The 24,327-nt window shown below is 31.5% G+C and overlaps 2 protein-coding genes, 1 long non-coding RNA gene and 6 other non-coding genes across 9 annotated transcripts in view; 3 read left to right on the forward strand and 6 right to left on the reverse strand.

Annotated features, from left to right (window-relative positions):
- Positions 1–8,392: 8,392 nt before the first annotated feature.
- Positions 8,393–20,586, forward strand: LOC145322109 (uncharacterized). The gene is made up of 9 exons (XM_080163892.1): positions 8,393–8,529; positions 9,088–9,164; positions 10,073–10,126; positions 10,294–10,360; positions 10,622–10,690; positions 11,469–11,623; positions 15,945–16,065; positions 16,581–16,724; positions 20,288–20,586. Exons 1-9 carry the CDS (start codon positions 8,437–8,439, stop codon positions 20,375–20,377), a joined length of 870 nt encoding a protein of 289 aa, XP_080020018.1. The 5' UTR covers positions 8,393–8,436; the 3' UTR covers positions 20,378–20,586.
- TRNAS-CGA (transfer RNA serine (anticodon CGA)) lies at positions 12,219–12,300 on the forward strand. Its single transcript has one exon. It is a non-coding gene; the product is annotated as a tRNA-Ser (tRNA).
- Positions 12,454–12,526, forward strand: TRNAR-UCG (transfer RNA arginine (anticodon UCG)). The gene has a single exon. It is a non-coding gene; the product is annotated as a tRNA-Arg (tRNA).
- Positions 13,145–13,217, reverse strand: TRNAR-UCG (transfer RNA arginine (anticodon UCG)). Its single transcript has one exon. It is a non-coding gene; the product is annotated as a tRNA-Arg (tRNA).
- Positions 13,514–13,586, reverse strand: TRNAR-UCG (transfer RNA arginine (anticodon UCG)). The gene has a single exon. It is a non-coding gene; the product is annotated as a tRNA-Arg (tRNA).
- On the reverse strand, positions 13,723–13,795 carry TRNAR-UCG (transfer RNA arginine (anticodon UCG)). The gene has a single exon. It is a non-coding gene; the product is annotated as a tRNA-Arg (tRNA).
- Positions 15,546–15,618, reverse strand: TRNAR-UCG (transfer RNA arginine (anticodon UCG)). The gene has a single exon. It is a non-coding gene; the product is annotated as a tRNA-Arg (tRNA).
- On the reverse strand, positions 17,417–18,885 carry LOC145323311 (uncharacterized). The gene is made up of 3 exons (XR_013880913.1): positions 18,737–18,885; positions 18,313–18,416; positions 17,417–17,750 (listed from the first exon to the last, which is right to left on the reverse strand). It is a non-coding gene; the product is annotated as an uncharacterized LOC145323311 (long non-coding RNA).
- A 1,862-nt stretch (positions 20,587–22,448) lies between the features above and the next one.
- LOC145322108 (uncharacterized) overlaps positions 22,449–24,327 on the reverse strand; it is a 52,796-nt gene continuing 50,917 nt past the window's right edge. The window contains exons 28-31 of the mRNA XM_080163890.1: positions 23,886–23,991; positions 23,576–23,684; positions 23,288–23,388; positions 22,449–22,883 (exon numbers count right to left, since the gene is read on the reverse strand). Coding sequence (XP_080020016.1) covers positions 22,806–22,883; positions 23,288–23,388; positions 23,576–23,684; positions 23,886–23,991 — 394 coding nt within the window. The 3' untranslated portion in view covers positions 22,449–22,805. The remainder of the gene's footprint in view (positions 22,884–23,287; positions 23,389–23,575; positions 23,685–23,885; positions 23,992–24,327) is intronic.

The following is a 24,327-nucleotide window of genomic DNA, read 5'->3' on the forward strand; positions in this document are numbered from 1 at the left end:
TAAGGGGAATGCCTTGGCCCAAAACAGGCGCAACTCGTTACCATGCACAGTTGGGACTTCTCAGACAAAGGTCGTACATCACAGAGAGTTGGTTGTCTGTTGGATGTTACTTAACCTAATATCCTTGGGTGTTTGGACAGAGAAGGGTTCGTAACAGTCATCCTTAGTTCTCCTGGATTGCTGGACCAGGACCTCGACAGTACATCAAGTCGATAAGGTCCTTGACAGCAATCCCGCCCGTACGAGGTAATTAAAGGTAATCCTCTAGATGAACGATGCTAAAAGTAACTATTACAGTATGGCTTTCAACCCATATATTATTCTGTGTAATAGTTTACTGTATTGTTCATCTTGAAATTTTTTATGCATATCTTTTGATATTGTTCTATTACTTCTATCTGAAAGCAAGAACAACTTGTTAATAAAATTAAGGTAGGGATGGAATTGGTACAAAAAAAATGCGTAGGAAATTGATAACAATGCTCAGAAAAATAAGTTCATGAAGTTATAGGTCAATAACTGTTAAATAAATCTATAAACCCTTTGTTTTCCTTTCCATTAAAATTAAAAGCTACAAAACAAAGAATTTTCGAATAAGCGGATTTTTTTTTTTTTTGACTATTGTCTTATCCCTGTATCCCGGAGTGAATTAGTATTCTATGCAGATGCTGTTAAGGGGAAAACCATCACAAATTTGTCTCCGCCCCCTTTCTTCTGCATACAATTCTTTTCCCTGTTAAATCTGGAAGCCTTTCGTTGACTTAGTAAGTCTATTTTGGTTAATTTTTAAAAACGAAGCTTTTCTATAATTAGCGTCCGTCCGTTACGGATAGCTTTTCGTTAATTTGGTCATGTTAGAATCGTCAAATCGATATCAAACTTTGCATGATGATTCCTGTAGTAGTTAGGTACGATTTAGAAAGCGTAGCATCTCTATAATAATTACCAGAATGTCCAATTTTAACATGTTGATTTTTTTGATTTTTTAACAACAAATTTGTATGTGATCTAATTATTCGATTGATCTGATTTTTGGTACACTGATTCCTGGGACAACAAAGTACAATATTAGAAGCGAAGCAACTCTATTATCAAGTCCTAAAAATGTAAGAATGTCCATAAACATTATCCGGTGTCAAGCAGTTTTTCAACAAATTTACTTACAATTTAGCTTTGGCTCTTATACATTTATATTATGGTTAATCAGTTCTGACAATATACATGTGTTATTGTCTGTTAGTCCTACGGTTTCACTGCTTCGCTTTTATGGATGTTGTCATCCTAGTTAATACATATTGGATTGTATGAAAGGATATAGAATTAGTGGATTTTGGGACAGCTGAATTTTTGGCGTTTATTTAGGTTGCTAATATAATCTTTAGATATTGATCAATACATTCCTCCAAGTCCAGGGGAGGGGATTAAAAACGTCATAAGAGAGGGGGGGGGGGATTGATAATCGTTCTATAAAGCAGCCGGGAGAAATAGTCTATCAGGGTATGCGAGAATCTTTCAATATATCCACGTATTTTATATCCATTTCTGTAGTTAATTTTTGCGATATAAAATTAAAAAAACAATGAGAATATAAATTAGGGACAATTGTTAAGTAGAGAAACAAAAACAATGTTATAGATCTTCTTGAGGTAAATTCAGTAAATGTGGAAAAGGTCAAACCTAGCTGTCGCATACAGTTACTTATATACACGAGCGGAAAAATACAATTAGGGCGCGTTTACTTTAGCCTCGTTCTTACCGTGCTTTTTATGGTAAGGTATTTGTACAGGTATTTGTGTAAGACTTAAAAATGTGCAAACTTGGGCTGTGCTTTGCCCTTTGGTCATAAGCAGTTTGGTAAAAATGTTCCCCAAAAAACTACATTCCTTCCTATATTATACTTGATCCATGGTCTTTGTTACACTATGGGTGCTTCTTCAATTCCGCACTTGTTTTACATTTTCAATCACAATTTTTTGACAAAAAAATACAGTCCTTCATATATCCGAATTGATTCATATTCTTTGTTACATTTTTTGTGGTTGATTCCTCAATTCTGTGTATGTGTTACATTCTAAAATAATCAGAAATGCGGGTCAAGTGCTTTAACTGCCTATCTGGAATAATGAAACACCCCTCATTCTAAATATCTACTTGCCAGGGAGGGAGTTGACATTAGTCTTTTCATAACACTAATCTTTAACGTTTTATACCAACGTTTTCGTAATTCTTCGGGTATCAACTTTGGGACTTTTTATTGAATTTCGATTAATTGGTTCAATAAGTAGAGTATTAAAAAGTTTTAACCACTTATTGTAATCTACAGATTGAGAATATACATAAATTTATCAAGCATTGTATTAACCCTTTAGTTTCCTGGTACTTGCAGATTTGATGAAATGTGTAACTAGGGGCACACCTACATTATGTGAAGCAGAATAAAACATGTTAATTTTATCTTCTAGACAGAATGGTCTTGCCAGGGTTGTGGGAGATTGTATCTAGGAAAAAAGTATTTTTCCTACATTAAAAAAAAAGGCAAAACTTTTTATTAAAACAAGTATATTAAATCTCAAACTGGCAAGAAAAGCGATGCTAGGTTTAAATTATTCAATAAAGACACTAAAGAAATTATGACCAATCATATCTAGTTTGAAAATTATTAGGCAATAAGATATCAGACATTCAAGAAATTCTGACCAATCTTTGCTAGTTTGAAACTATTAGCCAATAAGAGACTTGACATTTAAGAAATACTCACAAATCAGAGCAAGTTTTTAAATTTTTAGGGGAATAGTCCCTTTCGTAACATCACCCCACAAGGAGTGATTCGTCGTATTTTTAAAATGGCTTTTTATAGGCTATTTTAGGTTAGGTCAGGTTATATTGGGTTAGGTGATTGCCCCACAGGGTTAGGTAATTGGCCCCGCAGGGTTAGAGCCCCACGCAGGGGCTAGAAATAGGAGAAAAGCTATTGTGAAAAATACGAAGAATCGCCCGATAAGGGGCGATGTTACGAAAGGGACTATACCCATTTTTAGTCATTAAGAAACAAGACATTTAAATAATTCTCACATAATCAAACCATAGGAAGTTTAAAACTTATTAGCCAATATCAGACAAGAAATGAGATTCTATTAAATAAAAACTAGACATTTAATTATTACTTACCAATCTTGGTCAGTATTAACATAATACAAAGAATAGATACTTGCTATTAAAAGACCTGTTAAAAAGACTCTTTAATTAAAGAAAAAAGGTATTACTGACATAGCGACAGACATTAGGGACTAGAAGGGAAGCTTTGCCGCCACTAAAATTTATCATATCTGACCTAAAAATGTGCAATGTAATGTTGCGTATTTAATGATAAAAGTTGATCAGATAGACAAATGAAAACTCTCGAGTTTCACACTTTTTTTTCACTCTGCTTACTCAACTAGCTGCTTCGCCTCTAGCCTTTAGATTATCTTTCTGTCTATAAAAGTATTTTTACTTACATTGAATAAAAGAATTAATATTTTGTCGAATGTATTACCATTTTGGAGCTGCCTTTGGGTTACACTGACACTTTTAAAAGTAGCCAAAAATCTTTAAAGTCAAAATAAATACATAAATAAGGTTTTCGTAAATTCTAGATTTTTTGGTCAAAAGGTTTCTGAGATATTACTGACTCAAAGGCACGCATACATATTTTACTAATTCTGATTCAATATATAGAATTTTTAGTGACATTGATTAAATTGTTAGATAAAAACTATTCAAGTTGAATTAATTGATCTTAGTAAGTGTAAGATCAATGAGTTTATACTTTTCAGAAAATCTTCAGATGATTTAGACAATTCGTTGCAAATACACAGTCCCTCGAGGCTAAATCTCTTAATCTCAACAAAATAGCTTAAGAGTAGCTCCTGCAAAAAAACAAGGTCTACTGCAAAAAATGAAGAGTGTAAACATTTAGATTTTTAGTAGCGAAGCTACTACATAAATAAATCGGATACGTATATGCCGGTGTGTCCATATGTTCGTCACTCAAACCAAAATAGAATATTAGACAATTTATTTGAAAATCCTCCCCATTAATTTTTAAATCCAGGAAAAGAAGTGTTTTGAGATTGTAAATTATACTAAAGTTTTAAAGATGTACTCTCTCATTTATTGGCTTTACACAGTTTTATTAAATCTTGATTGGATTGTACAAACTTCAAGTATTCAAACTTTTTCACCAAAAATATCAGCTTACAGAAGGAATATCTTTTTATTATAATTTAATTTGTATATTTATTTACCTACCATTACCTTATACCCTAAGCTGCTTTAATTTTTCTGCGCAACTGATGAACATAATCATACCTGTTGTTTTTTTAAAGAATTTTGTATTTGTCTGAAATGTGATAGTTTTGACAAAACATTAGGAGAGAAAAGTAAAGTAATGGGGACTTCTAGGGTTGTGCCGCAATTCAGCTTGAAATTTTAAGATATTTTAGTAGTGCAGCTAATCAACAATTAGGGTTAGACCGTTACTACAATATAAAATTGTTTTGTAAGACTAAGGTAATAATTGACTGTAAGCTTTTATAAACAATCGTTTAAGGCTAAGGTATTACTGTTTTTTATTTTAGACTGAAGGAAAAAGTAAGAAAACCGGATTCTCATTGGCATAGGGTATCTTCACGCAAAAATTCAGCTGTCTATCTTGAATAGCAGGTAGGAAAATCACATTTCCCCCATGGCGTCATGGATTTCTGACTGACTAACCTACGGAGAGACAGAGACAAAGTTAAATATAGAGTAGCCTTTATATAAACCATTGCATATTTTATTATATCGCATCGTATTATAAACAGCTTTCTGGGGATATAAAGATATACAGTTATAAGATTAAAACCAATTTTTTAGCCCAGATATGCCGATGATTGTACATTTTTTAATCATACGTTGCTATCAGGGAGTAAGGTAGGGGACAATGGATCGAATATTCAATTTTTAGGAGTCTCAGACTTTGGGGACTGGCTTAAAGGGAATGTGCAAGAATTTAGCAGTTTCTGACTGAGTTTGGGGACTTGCGCATAGAATGCCGCTACTTGTTATGTATGTTTTGAATATTGCAGACGGGGTGAAGTGATAAGGGAAGTGGGGGGAAGGGAAATAAACACTCGTTGTGTTAGTTTGGAATGTAGCAGACGGGGAGAAGGGAGAAGGGAGGTGGGGGCAAGGGGCAAGGGAAATAAACAGAATGAAAAGGGGCAGTCATATTCTTGCTAGCAGCTGGCCGGGTCCAATAATCTTTTAATATAAAAATCACACCAAAAAACCTCAATATATTTCATCAAAAACAAGTTGTGATTTCACTTTATATGACGCTATGGAAATCTATTATTCAATTAACAATCCCTTTATAATTTCCTACAAATTTATTGGATTTAACTGGATTTCATGCCCTGGAAATTTTACTTATTAATAACAACCCTACTGTTTATTCATGAAAATATAAAGTTTAGATTGTAATTGGGAAACTAAAACTTTTCACTCACAAAATTTATCAACGTCATTCTTTTTTGCAAATATCTATCTATTTGTGGATTAAGTTGCAAATAGGAAGAAAAACGGGTACTTTCCCACAAAGTATGCTCTGTCCTCTCTCTCCTTAATTTTTAAATACATTGAAAGTTAAGGGGAGGTAGTTTTCGTTTGTTTGTTTAGTACTTAGGTCAAATTAGGTTAGGTTAAATTTGGATTTTGAGTAGCTCCTCAGGGTTTGGGCACCGAAAGTATGACCCCCTTCATCCACCACAGGATTAGGCAAGGGAAACCCCCTCCCCCTCCCTTTCTTACAAATTTAAAAGGGGAGTTGGGTCATTAATGCTAAAAAGACCATGATTATAGAAAGCATAGTCTTAATTTCAGTTATTTTCTTTAGTTGTAGAATAGAGATAGATGAGATTGTACCAGCTCTTTTGGCTGTTCAATCAGCCGTCTGCTGTAAGGCCCTGGAAATTACTAAGATAAACCCTAACTCGTATTTTGGACTTGATCCAACTATTCATACAATCTTTCTATCCTTTAACCCACTTTTTGCTAGGCATCTACTTTATTACTTAGGTATGTATGTCTATCTCTCTATATATATATCTCGGCATCCTATCTTTCTCCTTCTGTTACTATATAAATATTTTATCAACCAATCATCGTTCGATAAAAGTACCAGAACGTTGTAATAAAACTTTGGGTACCAGTCAGAGACGTCCAAGGGGGGAAGGGGTGATTACTCACCAATGAATTTGATGGCCCCCCCAAAATTTGATGGCACCCCCAAAATTTGTATTTTTAAATTATTTTAAATAAATAAGCTTTTGGACGTCATTGCCTATATAATCTTAAGATCCCCCCCCCCTCCCAAAGGAATTAATTTTGAACTTTTTACCCCCCCCCCCACACCAAATAAAAAAGCTTGTATGTCCTTGTTACCAGTGTAATTTACAGTCCAAAACTAACATTTTCCAAAATATGTAAGATAGACTAAAGAAAATACATGGTTAAAGAGTTGCTACGCAACTAACAAGCAACCTTGACCTATACAAGTTGTTTAAATCAAAGAATTAAATATCATTTTACTATAGCAGAGTATAGTAATAATAAAATGAAACAAGGATAATCATATTGATATTATAACATTTCTTTGATTTCTTATAAAAGTTCGTCTATTATTCATTTATTTATATTCTATTCTCAAATTATGTCGCATACATAACGAACACACTTAACGAATAAACAAAGGCAGTGGCATGCACAGCGATTCAACAGGGGACTGAAATAGGGGAAGACATGACGTACCAATTTAAATTTCAAGAGGTGAGTTGAAACCTTTCGACATCCCCTATCGCACACCATTGATAAAACATTGATAAAAAAGGGAAAGGATTGAGTGACTATGAGCTATAGAGATGTTTCGCACTTATAAAAAAAACAGCAGCTCAGCATTTTAGCAACGAATTTGTTGATACGTTTGGACTTGATTGTTCTAGATTAAATAAAATCATCTCATTTATGTTTACACTTATTTTATTCCAGCTGAATATTGTAATAGTTATTTATCACATTATATTATAGATAGCTTTCCGTGGATATTGTAAAGAAAAAAAAGAAAAAAAAACTGGTACTAATCCTATGTTTTTTTATTTTAATATTGTCTGTAATACGATACTACAAATGATTTTCAGTATTACTTAGAACCGGTTCTAATCCAGCGGATATTGATCTGTTTTGAAGCCATATCCCCTCTTTTATTTTTCATGATTTTCTCTTTTATTTTACTCCTCCTGTCATATTAATGTTTTTTTCTCTTTTCTATTATTATTTCAATTTCTACCTTCTCTTTTTTTACCTTTTTAGTTTTATTATTTCAATTCATTTTCTCTCCTTCTCTTACTCTCCCTTCTTTTTAAATCTTTCTCTGTTTCTCTTTTAGTATTTTGTTTTCCTATCACCTTTTTAAATTTTTTTCTCTCTCTCTCTCTCGCTTTTGCTTTCTCTCTCTTCATCTCTTCCTCCCTCTCTCTCTCTTATTCAGTTATAGTGACTAAGTATTCCAACTGCACATGTGCTTTTACAGATGTAATATATTTGGAATATTGTATTCAGACGGTTCTAGAAAAGCAATATTACAGTAAAGTTTTGTACATCTTTTATCCTTTTACTGTAATGTCATTTGATTGAACATTAAGAACTTAGGAATGATCTTCAGTTATATTGATTTTTTACGCCAGTATTATTCCATCTTTTTTTGTTTAACTTTGATATATTTAGCATAATATGAACAGTATTTCCATAAGTAAAATTTGTTTTATTAGACTGTTTTATTATTGTTATTCAAATGTTAAGATACATCTATGTTATGTTTGTATGTATCTTTTATTCTTTAGGAAAAACATTGATTCGTAATTCAGTAATGTTAGAATCGTCGTATGATGATTCCTGTAACAATTAGGTATAAAGTCAATACCGTAGCCTTTATTCCAACAAACTATTAGATATATTCACATAGGTATACCTATATCCCAAACAAGTTTGTTATAGTAGATAGATAACTATAACCTTAATTTAATTTAACTAATCATTACTAGAACTTTATGCAGGGACGACCAAGCTTTTTGTTTTTGAGAGGAAGTAGAATGAGGATTTTAAAGGGTTTGAGGGGGAATCTTATGTGTTTTTTTAATTTATAAGGGGGTAAAATCAGGAATAATGTATAGCCAACAAGAGAAATAAATCTAAAATAATATAAAATGATAAAAAGGTCGTCAATTTTACTATTTGTTGCCCCCCAACGCGGCTGAAAATCTCAGTCATAGAAACATTTTAATAAAGTGGTATATAGAAAATAATTTATTTGATATTTTTAGACAAAATTATGCTATAGAAATTAGAAAGTGAAAAAAAATGGGTAAATTTGAGACGAAGGGTCAGATAGCTAGCTTGTTTATGGGGGCTGCAGGAGTAGCCATTCTTCTTATTCTTCTAGTCAATGCTGAGGTGATTTGGTTTTTATATATTTTTTCTATATAGATTAGATTCCCCATTTATTACTGTAGCAGTTTTGTTAGGGAGGGGACATTAGACTATAAATTGCACTTGAACCAAAGTTTATATTAACAGGGAATCTTATCCAAAACTAATATTGAATTTTGATTGCTTGGTTTCTAACTTGTACTTTCCAAATTTTGAACGGAATATTTGTTATAATTGGGGATGTAGATCAATTTACTAACCATAGTCTGTCCAAGTAACACTAACAATTAAAATTTACATAAAACCTTTTGCGAAAAGACAAATGTATGAACACAGTAATAGTGTCTGACTGATTATGACGTAACAAAAAAAAAATTAGCCAATGAGAGACCGCTATTGACCAATGGTAAAATTTATAGTGGCCTCTCGTTGGCTAATTTTTTTGTTACGTCATAATCAGTCAGACACTATTACTGTGTTCCAAATGTATATACACTCTTCTTACTAATGCTTGAGTAATGACACTTATGGACTTAGAATCTCTTTAAAATATTAATGCTATGTTTAATGTATATTTGACAGGCACGCAAACGAGGTCTACTTCTTGATGATCAAGTAGAAGAAATTGTAAATATTAGTGAAAACAATGATTTCAAAAGGTAAAGTTACTTATATTTCAGTAAGTATCAATAAATATTCAGTAGAACGATATCTGCCTGTAAGTCTGTCCGTCTGTCTCGATAAACCTTAAGATGTTCGTAAATACAAGTCCGATGAATGGCTTTGTTTATCAGGAAATATAACTATTTGTCATAACAAGGTTTAAGGTTTGCTCGATGTGTGTCCCCTCCTAATGGACCACTGTTTTAAATTCTATGAATATGTGGGGGGGGGGGGGTGGGAACCCTCCATCTACTCTAGGGGTGAAGCAACTTGTTTAATGATAAACTATCCATTTTTAAAAGCGAAGCTTTTCTATAATTAGGGTCGGTCGGTCCGTACGTTCGTTCGTAACGGATAGCTTTTTTCGTTAATTTAGGCATGTTAGAATTGTCCTATCGATTTCAAACTTTCAAACATGGTGATTCCTGTAGTAGTTAGGTACGATTTAGAAAGCGTAGCAACTCTATAATTATTACCAAAATGTCCGTACGTCCATTTTAAACATGTTGATTTTTTTACTTTTTTAATAACAAATTTTTATATGATCTAATTATCCGATCGATCTGATTTTTTGTATACTGATTCCTGGGACATCAAAGTACGATATTATAAGCGAAGAAACTCTACAATTAAGTCCTAAAAATGTAAGTATGTCCATAAACATTATTCTGTATTAAGCAGTTTTTCAACAAATTTACTTACGATTTTGCATCGACTCTTATGCATTTATATTCTGATTATTCAGTTCTGACATTATACAAGTGTTAATGTCCGTTTGTCCTACAGTTTCAGTGCTTCGCTTTTATGGATGTTGTCATCCTTGTTTAATTGCTATTTTAAAGCACTTTTTCAAGTGGCTTCCGTATATAAGCACGGATAGATGAATGTGTTATTTTTTGTTTAGAAGTGCAACTGAAGAAAGTCCTGGAACTTTGAATAGGATAACAAATTATGTCAGGTTCAATTTTTATTATTTTTTTTGCCAAGAACGTTTTAGAGTAAAAGCAAAATATATACATAGAATTTGGTCCCTTTTTGGAATAAACTAAATTATTTATTTTAAAATTTCCAAGGTCATTGACGGTAGTATTAAAACTGGCAACTTTAATTAATAAACAATTTTAGGTCATTTTATGACAGTCATTTCAAAACAAACTCAAGAAAGAAACGAAGTGCTGGTGACTTTGGAAAGGTAATTTTTATAAATCCGTATATGTTAATAGTATAAGGATGCCTGTTGTCTGTATTTAGCGAAGGATTTCGCTAACTCCTGGACCGATATGGTTGTTCTTTACAGAAAAGCTACTTATTGGGTTAGGGATATCAGGGCGCACATAAATGTATACGTCATTTCTTACACATTTTAATTTTACTTAAATCAACTTAAACATGTATTTAGATTAACTATATTATTTCTGTATTATATTTTACTGTTTTATTTTTTATATTAAAGATTTATGATGAAACCAGTATAACAGAGAGCATATTGCAAGAAGCACTATCAGAGAATAAAATTAGACACATAGGAAACTTATGCCTTTACTAAGATTTATAAAAAAAAAAGAGAGAAAGATTAAACTACATAACTTTTGTGTCACTTTTGAGGAAGACAATTCTCTTTTCTCCCATCTCTTTTGAAGAGATTTTCTTCCCCCCTTCCCTTTTTCTTTTCCGAAATGTATATGAAGTCACAGGAATCGTCTTCCTCAAAAGTGACACAAAAGTTATGTAGTCTAGTCTTTCTCAAAAATCCCCTAATTTAAAGGTGTAACGACCTAACCAAATGCAAATCGAACTTAATTATAGAGATGCCTCGAAGAAAAAAAATGTACTTTGTTGTCAAAAATAACATAAATAGGATAATTTTATCATACCAAAAAATGTAAAAAAAACTTTAAAAAACAGCATGTTTTCTATGGAGGTATGGACTTAATTTTAGCTCTTATTTAGTTGCTACGCTTTAAAAATCGTATCTAACTGCTACAAGAATCAATCGTTATGTATAGTTTTAAGTTAATAGGACAATTTCAACATGCATAAGTTAACAAAAAGAGCCTTAACTTATGTACGTACCAGCTTATACCAATAACGAAATTTATTCTGAAAAAAATCACGAAACCTATACGTGTTTTTCAGCTGTCGTTGGGGGGCAACACATCGTAAAATTGACGACATCTCCATTTGCCCCCCAAATATTATTTTCGATTTATTTCGCTTGTTGGTTATACCTTATTCTTGCGTACATAAAGGCATAGTTAAAGAAATATTTCGCTTTTAAAAAGGCATAAACAAACTCACATATAGATGACAAGGTGAGTTATCTTGGCAGGGATAACTATCTTGTGCAATCTGTTCTAAGAATTTATGGACATAATGATGCCATCAATACAACCAATGTACATGAAAATGATACTATTCAGGATGTTCAGAAATATTTGGATGACGGTGAAAAATCAGGAAAAAAATAAGGATTTAAAAAGTATTTATAATTGAGAAAATGAAACCATCTTCTCTTATTATTATGTATCTGAAAAAGCAAATTAAAAAATATGACTCTCTCTATACTAGAGCCTTTCTAGGGTAGACTTACTATTCCTTGATAAAGTTATATGTATTACGTCAGGATTCTCAAGAGATAAGTCAATAGACGAAAAAATATAGACCATAATTCTGATAAATAAGATTATCCTACACGCAAATTGAAATAATTGGTGGAAAAGGTTGAACATATTTGCTTTGTACAGATCAATCATTAATCAATCTAGACCAAGTTTTTAAGCAAACAAACAGCAGAATGTGTTATAAACTTTGGGAGTCTGTATGATATACAGTTCAATCTCCCTGATATTAAGTTCACAAGTATAATTCTGTTGTTTCTGTTATTATTTAAGATATAATGAAAAAATGTTGATATTAAATGACTGCACCTTGACAAAGCTTTCATGAAAAGGTTTATGAAAGTATCGTTAAAGTGCATGAAAATTAAACCTGAAGGAATTGATTTGATTTGGTTGAAATATGTAATGAAAGATTTCTTGTAGGGAACAAGAGCAGTCGTGGCCGAGTGGTTAAGGCGTCTGACTCGAAATCAGATGGGGTTTCCCCGCGCAGGTTCGAATCCTGCCGACTGCGTATCATTTTTTTCAGACTTTAGAATGAATCAATTATAGTTCTTTGTAATTATAGAAGTTAACAAGTAGGTTAACAATTTAAATTAAAGTTTTAGTTAAAAATCATTTGATATTTTTAAATGTTATCAAGTAATAAACCTATGTTTTTAAGAAGGGGCGTGTGGCCTAATGGATAAGGCACCAGACTTCGGATCTGGGGATTACAGGTTCGAGTCCTGTCACGCTCGTATTTAATCTATTTTTTTCGTAAACACAGATGATTTTATCCAGGGATAATTTTATCTATAAATATCCAGGAATATAGGGAAGGGACAAGGGACAAATATCTAAAGTTTAGAGTTCAACTCTATATAGCAACTATGAAATGTGATTAAGACAACTCTAAGTGAAAATTTCCTTCCAACCCTTATTTCTCCACTTTTTACCCATTTCCCTTTTGCTAATCAAAAAAAAGTTTAACGCCAACTTTACGCCAACAAAATAATTAATTTTCGGTAAGATCAACTGAAATTAATTGGCTGATTGGCAGCCCTCAACTCAATAGTACTCCAGACCAGATTTATCTAGAAAAAAAAACACGACAGTTGAACTAGACAGGACTTGACACAGCAATCTAAGAGGGTAAGAAGGAAGAAAAAAGTGAGTTGTCATGAATTTTCACTAGTAATTGTTTTTCAGAATCCTGGTCTCTTTTTCCTGAATTTTACATACACATTTTTTAGGCCATACACCCATAATTTAGAGTTTATTACTTGATATTTAATTATTCTAAACTAAAACTTTAATTTAAACTGTAATATGTAATAAAATCTTCGAAGATAATATTTTCAAATTTAAAAAATAATTGAGCGTGACAGGACTCGAACCTGCAATCCCCAGATCCGAAGTCTGGTGCCTTATCCATTAGGCCACACGCCCCTATTATAAACTTAGGTTTATTACTTGATAATATTTGAAAATACTAAATGATTTTTAACTAAAACTTTAATTTAAACTGTGATATGTAATAAAATTAAAAGGTGTTTTACATAATTCAAAATATAAAGTTCGAATGTAGAGGACTCGAATCTGCAATCCAAAGTCTGGTACCCTATCCACTAGGCCACACACTCATCTAATGAAATTAAGTTTATTACTTGTTAATATTTAAAATTATTATTTGAATTAAAAATTTTAAAGAATTGAAAGATTTTATAGTTTAAAATTTAGAATTTCGAGCGTGACAGGACTCGAACCTGCAATCCCCAGATCCGAAGTCTGGTGCCTTATCCATTAGGCCACACGCCCCTCTTATAAAAAAAGGTTGATTGGTTGTTAATATTTAAAGATATATAATTATTTAAAACTAAAACTTTAAATTGAACTGAAATATGGTATAAAATCGTAAAAGATTTTAACATTTAAGGTTTAAAACTTAAAAGTTCGAGCGTGACAGGACTTGAACCTGCAATCCCCAGATCCGAAGTCTGGTGCCTTATCCATTAGGCCACACGCCCCTCTTATTAAACAAGGCACGGTTGGACCCTCAGATGTCAAAACTTTATTTTAGTGTTTGGCCAAAATGACTTTGCAATTGTATCTGTAAGTACGTCTAATAACACCCTTTGCTATTTTTAAAATCCTAGAAAATTTTTTTTGCAAGAAAATTGCATAAATTCGCAACCTTTTTTAGAACCACTACATAACTCGAGTTTTAAAACTTTTTATATAAAATCCTTTTTACAAAAAATATCAATAATTACTTAAAATTAAACCTGAAAGAAAAAAAATCTCATTACACGTGTTAATTTGCATGTTTTAGGTCTTTTTTTGAGGAAAGTATAACTTCCACATTTTTGACAATAATTATATTTTTTTAACATTTCAAAGTAAAATATAATAAAACTTAAACGATTTTTCTTGAATTATCAGTTGAAAATTTCATCAAACATGCAATTTAAGTGATGAAAATTTAATAAAATCATTTTTTGAATGTTTAGAATTACCAATTTTCTACATTTAAAACAAAATGTTAACAAAATTTAAAAACATTTTAACATATAACTTCAAAAATCAATAATATTTTATAAAAAGATGTTTCAAAAAATAAATCATTAAAAGGTATTAAAATGCATTTCAAATTACTTAAAATTAAAACGAGAACATCTTTTTACACTGTATTCGGTGTAATAGAGTTTAAATGACATGATTAGTGAATGAAATATTTCCTAAACTCATTAAGCCTTTTTGTGACTATATTAAAAATAATTTATTTTGTTTTATAATGTTATTTTATTCAAATATTTGACAAAATTTTCCCTACGTCAATAAAATAAAGTCAGTTTTTTACTGTTTCCAGGTTTTTCTTAATAATTATAACAATTAAATATAATATAAATCTTCATTATCTTTTATTTAAATTATCATACACATTAAAATGTAAAGTATAAGCTAGAATAGCACTTTTTTTAACGAATATTTTAATGACATTATATCAAAATAATTCCTCTTAAATATCACACAACATATGATTGGGAAGTATAGCCATTTCTTGGAGGTATAATATTTACAAAAATACCATTAATTCTGTTTTTATCAGAAGTTAAAAAAATTGAACAATTCTAAAACAATGGTTGGCTGTCTAGATATTGAGTACACTAAGACTACGGCTCTGTTCTATTGAAATAACGTTGCAAAAAGAGGGGTTCTGAAAGTAATCTACTTAATTATTTTTAAAGAACCAACAAGTACTGTCAGTATCTTTTTTCTTGTAATCTAGCAGACAATCAAATCATAACACAATTTTCATGATAAAATATTCAGGTTTCTACTTCACATTTTAAAAAATATACTGATCAATAAAATGTTCAAAATTTTACTTTGTACTAATTGAAAAAATATGTTTTAATTCTTATTTTAAAGTTACATTTTTATCCCTGACAAAATCATAGACGACTTTTAAAGGCATCTTATCTAAACTTTTTGAAGAAAAACTTAAAAACGTTAATTAAGTATTAAAACTATTTTCTTCGATTTTTCTGAAGTTATTGTCGCATTCTATGGTTTTTTTATTATCATTTACTTATATCGAAAGTGCCAAACATTGTACCCTAACTTATTCATTTAATAAAAAACCAAGCGTGAAGGTTGATTGGTTGCTAATATTTATAGATATATAATTATTTAAAACTTAAACTCTAAATTGAACTGAAATATGGTATAAAATCGTAAAAGATTTTAACATTTAAGGTTTAAAACTTAAAAGTTCGAGCGTGACAGGACTTGAACCTGCAATCCCCAGATCCGAAGTCTGGTGCCTTATCCATTAGGCCACACGCCCCTCTTATAAAACAAGGTTGATTGGTTGCTAATATTTATAGATATATAATTGTTTTAAAATAAAACTCTAAATTGAACTGAAATATGTAATAAAATCGTAAAAGATGTTATGGTTTAAAACTTAAAAGTTGGAACGTCACAGGACTCGAACCTGCAATCCCCAGAGCCGAAGTATGACGCCTTATCCATTAGGCCACACACCCCTCTTATAAACTGAGACAGACACTGACACATAATTTTTAAGTTAGCTGTTAAATTTATCTTAGATAAAAAATAAAACAGTAAACTGTTATATACTGTATTTTCCTTATTTTTTACCAACCAAATAGATGACGAAAATAATGAGGCAGTGAACCACAACATTGATAGTGCTAACTCTACTGAACACAAAGAGATTCATTATCCACTGTTGGAGGAAGATGTATTTGCTGACATGCATAATGCTTTGGTAAGTTATCAATGATTAAGACAAACCAACCCTGTCCCAATGTTTGTTTATACGTAGGCTCTTATTGCATGGCATAGATTTTAGATATTAAGGATATATAATTACCCTATTTAGTTTATACAATATTGACATTGAATTTGTGATTATTAAGGCTGTCAACAAAATTGGTAAAAGGGTTTTGCAAAGGGAATAGAACCTTGAGACGCGAAAAACGACAAAGACAAGCCTTCCAAATTCTTATTTTAAAAGTGTTTTGATACTTCTGCACGCCCTTGTCCTAGATATACAAACAAAATAATTGTAAGATCATTTTCCATGGAGGAATAGTTATTTATCGCATCGTAATTTAGACAGCTTACCTTCTATATTAAAGTGAACAATCGTAAAATTATCGAAGTATGTCTGAGAACCTGTTCTTATACCCCGGATATTAATCAGTTTCGAATCCATACTGGAAATAATCTTAGAATATATTTATATTTTTCCATCCATTCGTAAATCATCTTTTTTTGTAGAAAGCGGCTACCCATGACTGTACTGCGAATGGCGGAGTGTTTATAGTGGTTGCAGTTACAACCTTTGTAAACCTGATTATTTTCATCCTTGTTCTGGCTAGTGTGAGATTCTATACATACTACAAGAAAGTTAATAATCCACAGGTCAGCTATACTAAAATTCATCTACGATGTCCATTTAAGAGCAAAGAGGGAGAGGACATTGATCTATAAATGAATCTTTTTATTAAACATTTAAAACGTTTCCTAAAAATTCACGGAAAACTTCTGGAGGTGGCCCTAATCTAGCGGGGCCTAAAGCTGCGGTACATTAAACCCTTTTAGCCTAACCTAGCCTGACATTAAGTGATAAACAAACGAACAGAAAAACTACCATTTTCTTATTTTAAATTCATTGCAAAATGGAGGGGAGGGGAGTTGTTCTGTGCTCGAAACGCTAAATATATTGTTTTCTAAACTTTAGGTTAGGCTCGAAGTTAATTAGGAGTATGTGTTTTTATAGTGAATCTACTTTAAAAATCGTAATATTTGTATAATGTTAGTAATAAGCATTTTCTATATTTAACTAACTTGGTCTGTAGCTAATGCTGTAATTGGCATGAAATACAATGTACTCTACTGCTATTAGAGATAGAAAACCTAAATTTATTGAAAACATAACCTTGACTAAACAGCATCTACTCTATAACTTTAAGTCTTTCTGTCAGCCATTAGAGAAATATAATATTTTGTTTTATTTTTATGTGCTTATGATTATATGTTTCTCTATGATCCTCAAGTTAGAAGCAAATTAGTTAAATTTGAACGACTTTAGTAATTAAAAAAAACATATATAGTAGTCATAGTCTATACATAGTTTATTACAAAAATGGATTTATTATTACTTGGATCTCACACAGATTACCATGTGCATTAAAAAAGTGAAAATTAAATCTGACATGAACAACGTTCCTCCCTCTTTACCCCATCCCCTCCCCTCTTTGTTAGCAACCTAAATTGACGAAAAATTGTCCCATAATATCTAAGTATATTCTACACTCATTATTACAAAATAAATAGTTGGCTTAAACTGGAGGGTTATCACAAAGATAACTATCAACACAACCAATCATAGTATCCTCAGTTCGGCATGTGGGGATGTAAAAACTTGAGGAGTAGATACAGCAACATCTAAACAATGCATTTTATTTATTTTATTATTTTGAAAATACGAATTTAAACTACTTGAGATAAAAAAAACATGCTCATAATAAAGTAACAGTATCTGTGTGTGTGTGTGTGTGTGTGTGTGTGTGTGTGTGTGTGTGTGTATGTGTGAGTGAATGCCTGTACCGTAGAATCTCGCTAACCACTGAACGGATATGGTTCTCCTTGACAGGGTAGCTTCTTATAGGTCCTGGGAAGGTATATAACTATTTTGTGGGAGGGTACAACCACCCTTTCCAAGTGAAATCGCAAAAAATGTAAAAATGTATACACTAGTAACAAATAAGATAATAAACAATGAAAGTCTATGACATATTCAAAGAATTTAAATCAATGTTAAATACTGTAATAGGAATTGTAGATAGAAACTGAGTCTAAACTAAGCAGTAACTATCGTCCATAGGTTGATGTATTGATGTACAAAATATCCTAGTTATACTTATTTACACTACTAAAATAAAGATACGTTTGTCTTTGTGTCGGTCTGTCTTTCAGTAGTGCGCAATGATGATAAATAAAAGAATACCTTAATCCTTGAGGACAGCAAATAAGTCCACACTTGTCAAAACCTTCAATGCATTCCACGTTATCTTCATAGTCTACTTCTCTTTCAGTATCAATTTTGGACGACTAAATATTAAGGAAAAGTTGAGAAAAAAAATCACAGTTTATTATCTTAATATCCTATAATAAAGAAACAGGATCTCTGTGTGTCCGTCTGTTTACTTGCACCGAAAGATCTCGCTAACCGCTGAACCAATGTAGTTCGCCTTTACAGGGTAGCTTCTAATACGTCCTGGGAAGGTTCATAAGTATTTTCGGAGAGGGAACCACCACCCTCCCAGGAGAAATTATCAAACAAAATAACTAGCCACGCCTAGAGCTAAACACTAGGCAGCTGAACATAGATTGAAAAGAAAATATTTTATATGCCGCTATTATATGCTAACCTGAACAGCTGAAGTTGACACAAAAACCATTGAAATCACAAGAACAGAAACAATTTGAATCTTCATTGTTTATATATTCCTACAACTACGTAAATAAAACTGATTAAGCTAAAATTATTACAAGTTTATTTAAACATTCTCTCTAAAATACGAAAAGATAACCCAATTTTATATCTTTTTAAAAGCGATGCTTTTCTACATTTATGGTAGGTCTGTCCGTCAGTATGGTAGATATATAGTATAATGAATTTTTCTACGCTTTCTAAATTGTACCTTACTTGTACATGAATCATCATCCAAATTTGAAAAAGATAATATGACTAAATAGCATGCCTAAATTAACTATAGACGTACTATGGACTTACGGACCACTCCTATTTATAGAAAAGACTCACTTAATTAATTTTAGATATGAATATTATTTAGAATAATTAGACCTTGCAATTTTTGGATTAACATGATTATTTTCTAAATTTTAGCAAACTCTTTTTATCTTTTTTTAATTGCAATTTTCAATTTTGTGTTTACTCAATTTATAGGTTATAATATACATTGAAATTCACAGTTTAGAATAACCTTGTACATAATTTTTCTATCTGATAAATGAGTCGTATGCATAAAAATTTGGTAGATATTGTTAATCACAATACCAATCTGTAACCTACTTTTTTTCAGTACATTTGTAAAAAATATGCCCTTAGTAAAATATCATATTCTGCTGTAGCCGAAGCCTATTCTTTTTTTTTACTAAACTACAGCCTCAGCCGCGCAGAATTAAGTTTAAGCCTTAGAATAAGCCGCGAGGCTTATGATTTCTTCAGCCTAAGCCCATCAGCCGAAAAGGCTTAATTTTGTAATCAGCCACTGTAAGTTGCAGCCGCACTAAGCCGCGCGGCTTTCAGTAAGCCGCAGCCTCAGCCACTGTAAGTCTAAGCCACCCTCAGCTACTGTAAGCCTCAGCCACAAAATTCCCATTCAGCCACTCTAAGCCTCAGCGATCCCAATTCTTATTCAGCCGCAGCCACCCTCAGCCGCATTAAGCATCAGCCACTTTAGGATGTAGCCGCAGCCGCGCGGCCGCTGAACCCTGGTTTTCACTAACTAAATCCCTTGAAGCTAGAGGCAAACTTACTTGTATTTAAACTAATTGCCATTTTCTTCCAAATCAAAGATGATTTTATCATCTGATTTATTCTTGATAATGGATAAAATCCTTGAGCTAGCCATTCAGTTTTTAATTTCGTATTTGAATTTCCCCTTATCAGAGGTAAACTATCTTTAAACCAATACTATGCCAAATTTAGACTACAAACCTATATAATTGATCTTCAAATTATTTCCTATGATTCTAGAGGCTTCTATAATTTTTTCTGGACCTATGAGAAGCTTCACTGTAAATGAAGACCATATTGGTCCAGCGGTTAGCGAGATCATTTGGTACAAGCTTATAAATAGACACATAGAAAGAGGTACTGTTGGTACCTTCCCCCAAAAAAGAAAGTCATCCTGATACTTTTAATGATTTTTTTAATATGATTTTTGTATTTTCAGGATAAAATATGGTTATGCCAAGACGATGAGATAAGCAAGTATTATGAAGAGGATATTGAACAAAAACTTGGACCCATTGTAATAACATAAATATTTTAAAATCATTGCAAAGAAACAGGGTGTCTGTCTGTATGTCTGTACCGAAGTATTTTTCTAACCCCTTAATTGATATATTTCTCCTTTACTATGTAGCTTTTATAGGTTCTGGTAAGGTTTATCTCAATTTTTGGGGAGTTTACCACCATAATACCTCTTTATTCTTTGCACCATACGATGAGAAATCGCCCCTAAAAATAACTTTTCTTTCTAAAATTAATATTTGAAATGAAATTAAAATTATGGGTGGTCGACTCCCCCTCCAACCTTTTCTAACTTCCCCAAGGGGCGTAGCCACAAGTGTACAATATAGGCATTACTAATTCAATTATTCCATATTATCCTTATACAAAGTAAAAGGATGTGTATCTGTAGCGATGGATTTACCACTGGACCCATGTGGTTCTACATTATAGTGAAGCTTAAATAATTTTAAAAATGTATTTTGTTTTCTTTTTTGAAACTAAAAATGAAAGTGGAAGTTCAAGTTCGACTTTCACTCACCCTCTCCTTCTACATTATGAAGTATGTACTATGTAAATACAACTATATGTCCATATTTTTAATAGTCATTTAAGTAAATAAAATATGTAAATCTTATTTGTATGTCAAGACAAGATGTACTAAACATAATATGTACAAAGGTTAACATGTCGGATTAGTCATGTAAAATTTCTTTGTAACAAGATTAGTTCTCATAAAAACTAATGACATTTTTTTTAATGAAAAAAAGATTACTGTCCTTTAAAAACCCATTAATAAAAATGAGACACACAGACAATTTTTTTATGCCCACTGTTTAAGAGGTCCCAAGGGCCATACAAATGACACGACAGCATTAGAAAAAAATAAATAGGAGGAAGAAATTGTAAGCCTTGTAATAAATTACAATTTTTTAAATAATTATTTATTCAGTATCAAGCAATATCAATATTCATAATTGTCATAAAAATGAGAAATAACAAAAAGGTTTAAAAGAAATATTCCTTTATAAGAAAACATTTATATACAAGCTCTAAAACAAAACATTAAATGTTAAAGAAGGTGTATCAACTTTTTTTTTTATGGCTAGCCGGTTCTTTTAGTAAGTAATAGATGTAAAATTTTTCATAGAATTCAGATATGCAATCTGTTTTTTTGTAGACCTCTTATTTTTTAAGTAATTTAAGTTTTTAAAAAAAATAGTTAAGTCGGTTTTAAGGTACTAAAACGCAACAAAATAAAAGAAGAAAATGGCCAGTAAGAACAAAAATAGTAAGATCTTTAATTTGACACCTTACTTTTAAAATTCTGTTGAGTAATTATTGAAAAAATCTATTTTTTTAACCTCGGTTTAATAAAAACTTTAGACCTAAATATTTTCTCAAACAGACATAAAAAACATGGGTTCATATATACCTTTAGAATCAGAAAAATATTACGAATCCATTGTAAGCAAAATTGAAAAAAAGTAAAAAAATTAAAAAATATAAAAATGGCCAATTGTATTTTTTGTTCTGGCAACAATATCGTCTTCCCTTTTTTACCCCCTCTTTACCCCCTCTATACCCCCTTCCCATTTTTATACCCAATTCAAAAGTTAAGACGTTGCCTGTACAATATAATATGATATTTTAATATAATTCCTTTTATTGTAGTTTATATACTATATTGTAAACTTTTTTTTTCAATTTTGCTTACAATGGATTCGTAATATTTTTCTGATTCTAAAGGTATATATGAACCCATATTTTTTTACTTGTGAAATGATAAAATTGAGTTCAAAGTTTTTATTCTCGTGGGTTTAAAAAAATCGATTTTTTCAATAATTACCTGACAGAATTGAAAAAGTAAGGTGTCAAATTAAAGATCTTACTATTTTTGTTCATAATGGCCATTTTCTTTCTTTTTTTTGTTGCATTTTAGTACCTTAAAATCGACTTAATTTTTTTTTTAAACTTAAATTACTTAAAAAATAAGAGGTCTACAAAAAAACCGATTGCATATCTGAATTCTATGAAAAATTTTACATCTACTACTTACTAAAAGGACCGGCTAGCTATAAAAAAAAAGTTGATACAACTTCTTTCTGAATTTGCCGGTAAAACCAATCAAGGTTCTCGTTGTCAAAATACCAGGGCTCGGCAGTCGTGCGTCAGCAGCGACGAAGCCTCAAATTTAAAACCGTTTTGATGCCTTAAAAAAAATATTTGTGAAAAAGGCATTTGCATATTTAGGTTTAGACTTTCAGTTGAATTTTGAAATTGTGTAAAATTGATTTCCCTCAGGGTTACGGGTTGCTGACGCGCGGCTGCCGAGCCCTTCAAAATACAATTTATTATTGGATGACTTGACAAAGAGAGAGTATTGGTTAAATTTAGCGGCAAACTATAAATTCAGAAATCTAAAGTTGTGTCATCCTTAATTTGTAGACTAGAAAAGTCTACTCCTCCCATCTAGCGAGTAATTTTGACATTGATTTCATCCTTCCCTCCAGAACTTGGATCATATCTGGCTCTACCTGTAGATAAACAAATGTTAGAAACATTCAATGTATTTAAAGTGAGGATTCCTGAGATAAATAGGTATACGGTAATAAGCGTAGCAATTCTGTATTCTTTACCAAAATTTTACCATTATATCTATTTTCTGTATTTTTACCAAATTGATATCACATTGTAATATCCTTTTATGAAATTAATATACAAATCATTACGAGAATGTTTAAAGCGTAGCTTATTGATACGTCTCAAATTGCAAAAATACATTTCTATTAATTTTGCAAAAGAAACACCTCTAAACTTTGTTCAATATAATATTGAGAGCTTGATTATATAATTGTTAATTTTTGTTTGTCTTACTGTCTAACAGAAAAAAATCTGATTTTAAAATTATTTAAATTTTTTTTTTAATTTACAAATTAACCTGTAAAATTGCAGTGGCAGTTTTAAGCAGCTGCATTCCCTCTTCAGCGGCTTCTTTAGCGGCTCCCTTTGTGATTAATCCACCCTCTGCTTTGCCAGCCGCTAATAACATTAGTTTGTTTAATATTGTTGAGTTTATTAGCAAACTACTCTAAGAGTTGGTCTGTAGGTCATTAATGAAAATGTCTTTCTTAATTTGTTCTTCAAGGGCTTCGTATTCGAAGGGAAGTGATCAGTAGAATAATATATCATATAAATAATATAATAGTTTTACTGGATTTTCCTTTACCTAATGCAACAATAGCCATTTGAAGTTCGAGCATAAGTTGACCTCTCCAGCGAGTACTTCCAGGTTCTATCTTATCAGCAACCAACAACAGTTCTCGACAAAATCTTTCCTGAAAAATATTTAATTATGTCAAAAAGTTCTTATTGTATCAGCAAAAATTAAAATTTTTAAATCATGGAAAGAAACGAAGTAGGGGGTTTCGTCGCATTTCACAGTAGCTTTTGAGGGGCTAGAACTAGGAGAAAAGCATCTGCGAAAATACGACGATACCCGCTACTTTGTTTTCTTTCCATGAACCGAAATTTTTTACCTTGATTTGAAGCTGTTCCATTGATAGATCCTCAAGTTCATATTGTGGTCTGTTTCCAAGCAGGCTCACTATTGTGTACTTCACAGATACGATGTGATGGTTGTTTCTGGGAATTTAGCAGGGGGGCTTACAATGTGTAATTTAATTATTGAAAAATATGCAGGAATATTAAGGGTTAAGACATTAATTAAGGGATCAAAACTTTATATACATCAACAATGACGATAAAATCTCGGAGCTAAAAAACTGGTTATCTTATAATTGTACATTTTTATATCCGCATAAAGCTGTCTATAATACGATGCGGTAAATAAGTACCCTAGTTATGCATTGAAACCGATGTCCGATGGATTAGAACCGGTTCTCAGTCGTACTAAAAAATCTTGTATAACATTCAATCACAGACAATTTTCCACGAATATTAGGATAAAAATCATAAAAT

The sequence above is a fragment of the Acartia tonsa genome, chromosome 6 (genome assembly GCF_053477335.1).
Source record: "Acartia tonsa isolate MP-2025a chromosome 6, ASM5347733v1, whole genome shotgun sequence".
Taxonomy (NCBI): Eukaryota; Metazoa; Arthropoda; class Copepoda; order Calanoida; family Acartiidae; genus Acartia; species Acartia tonsa.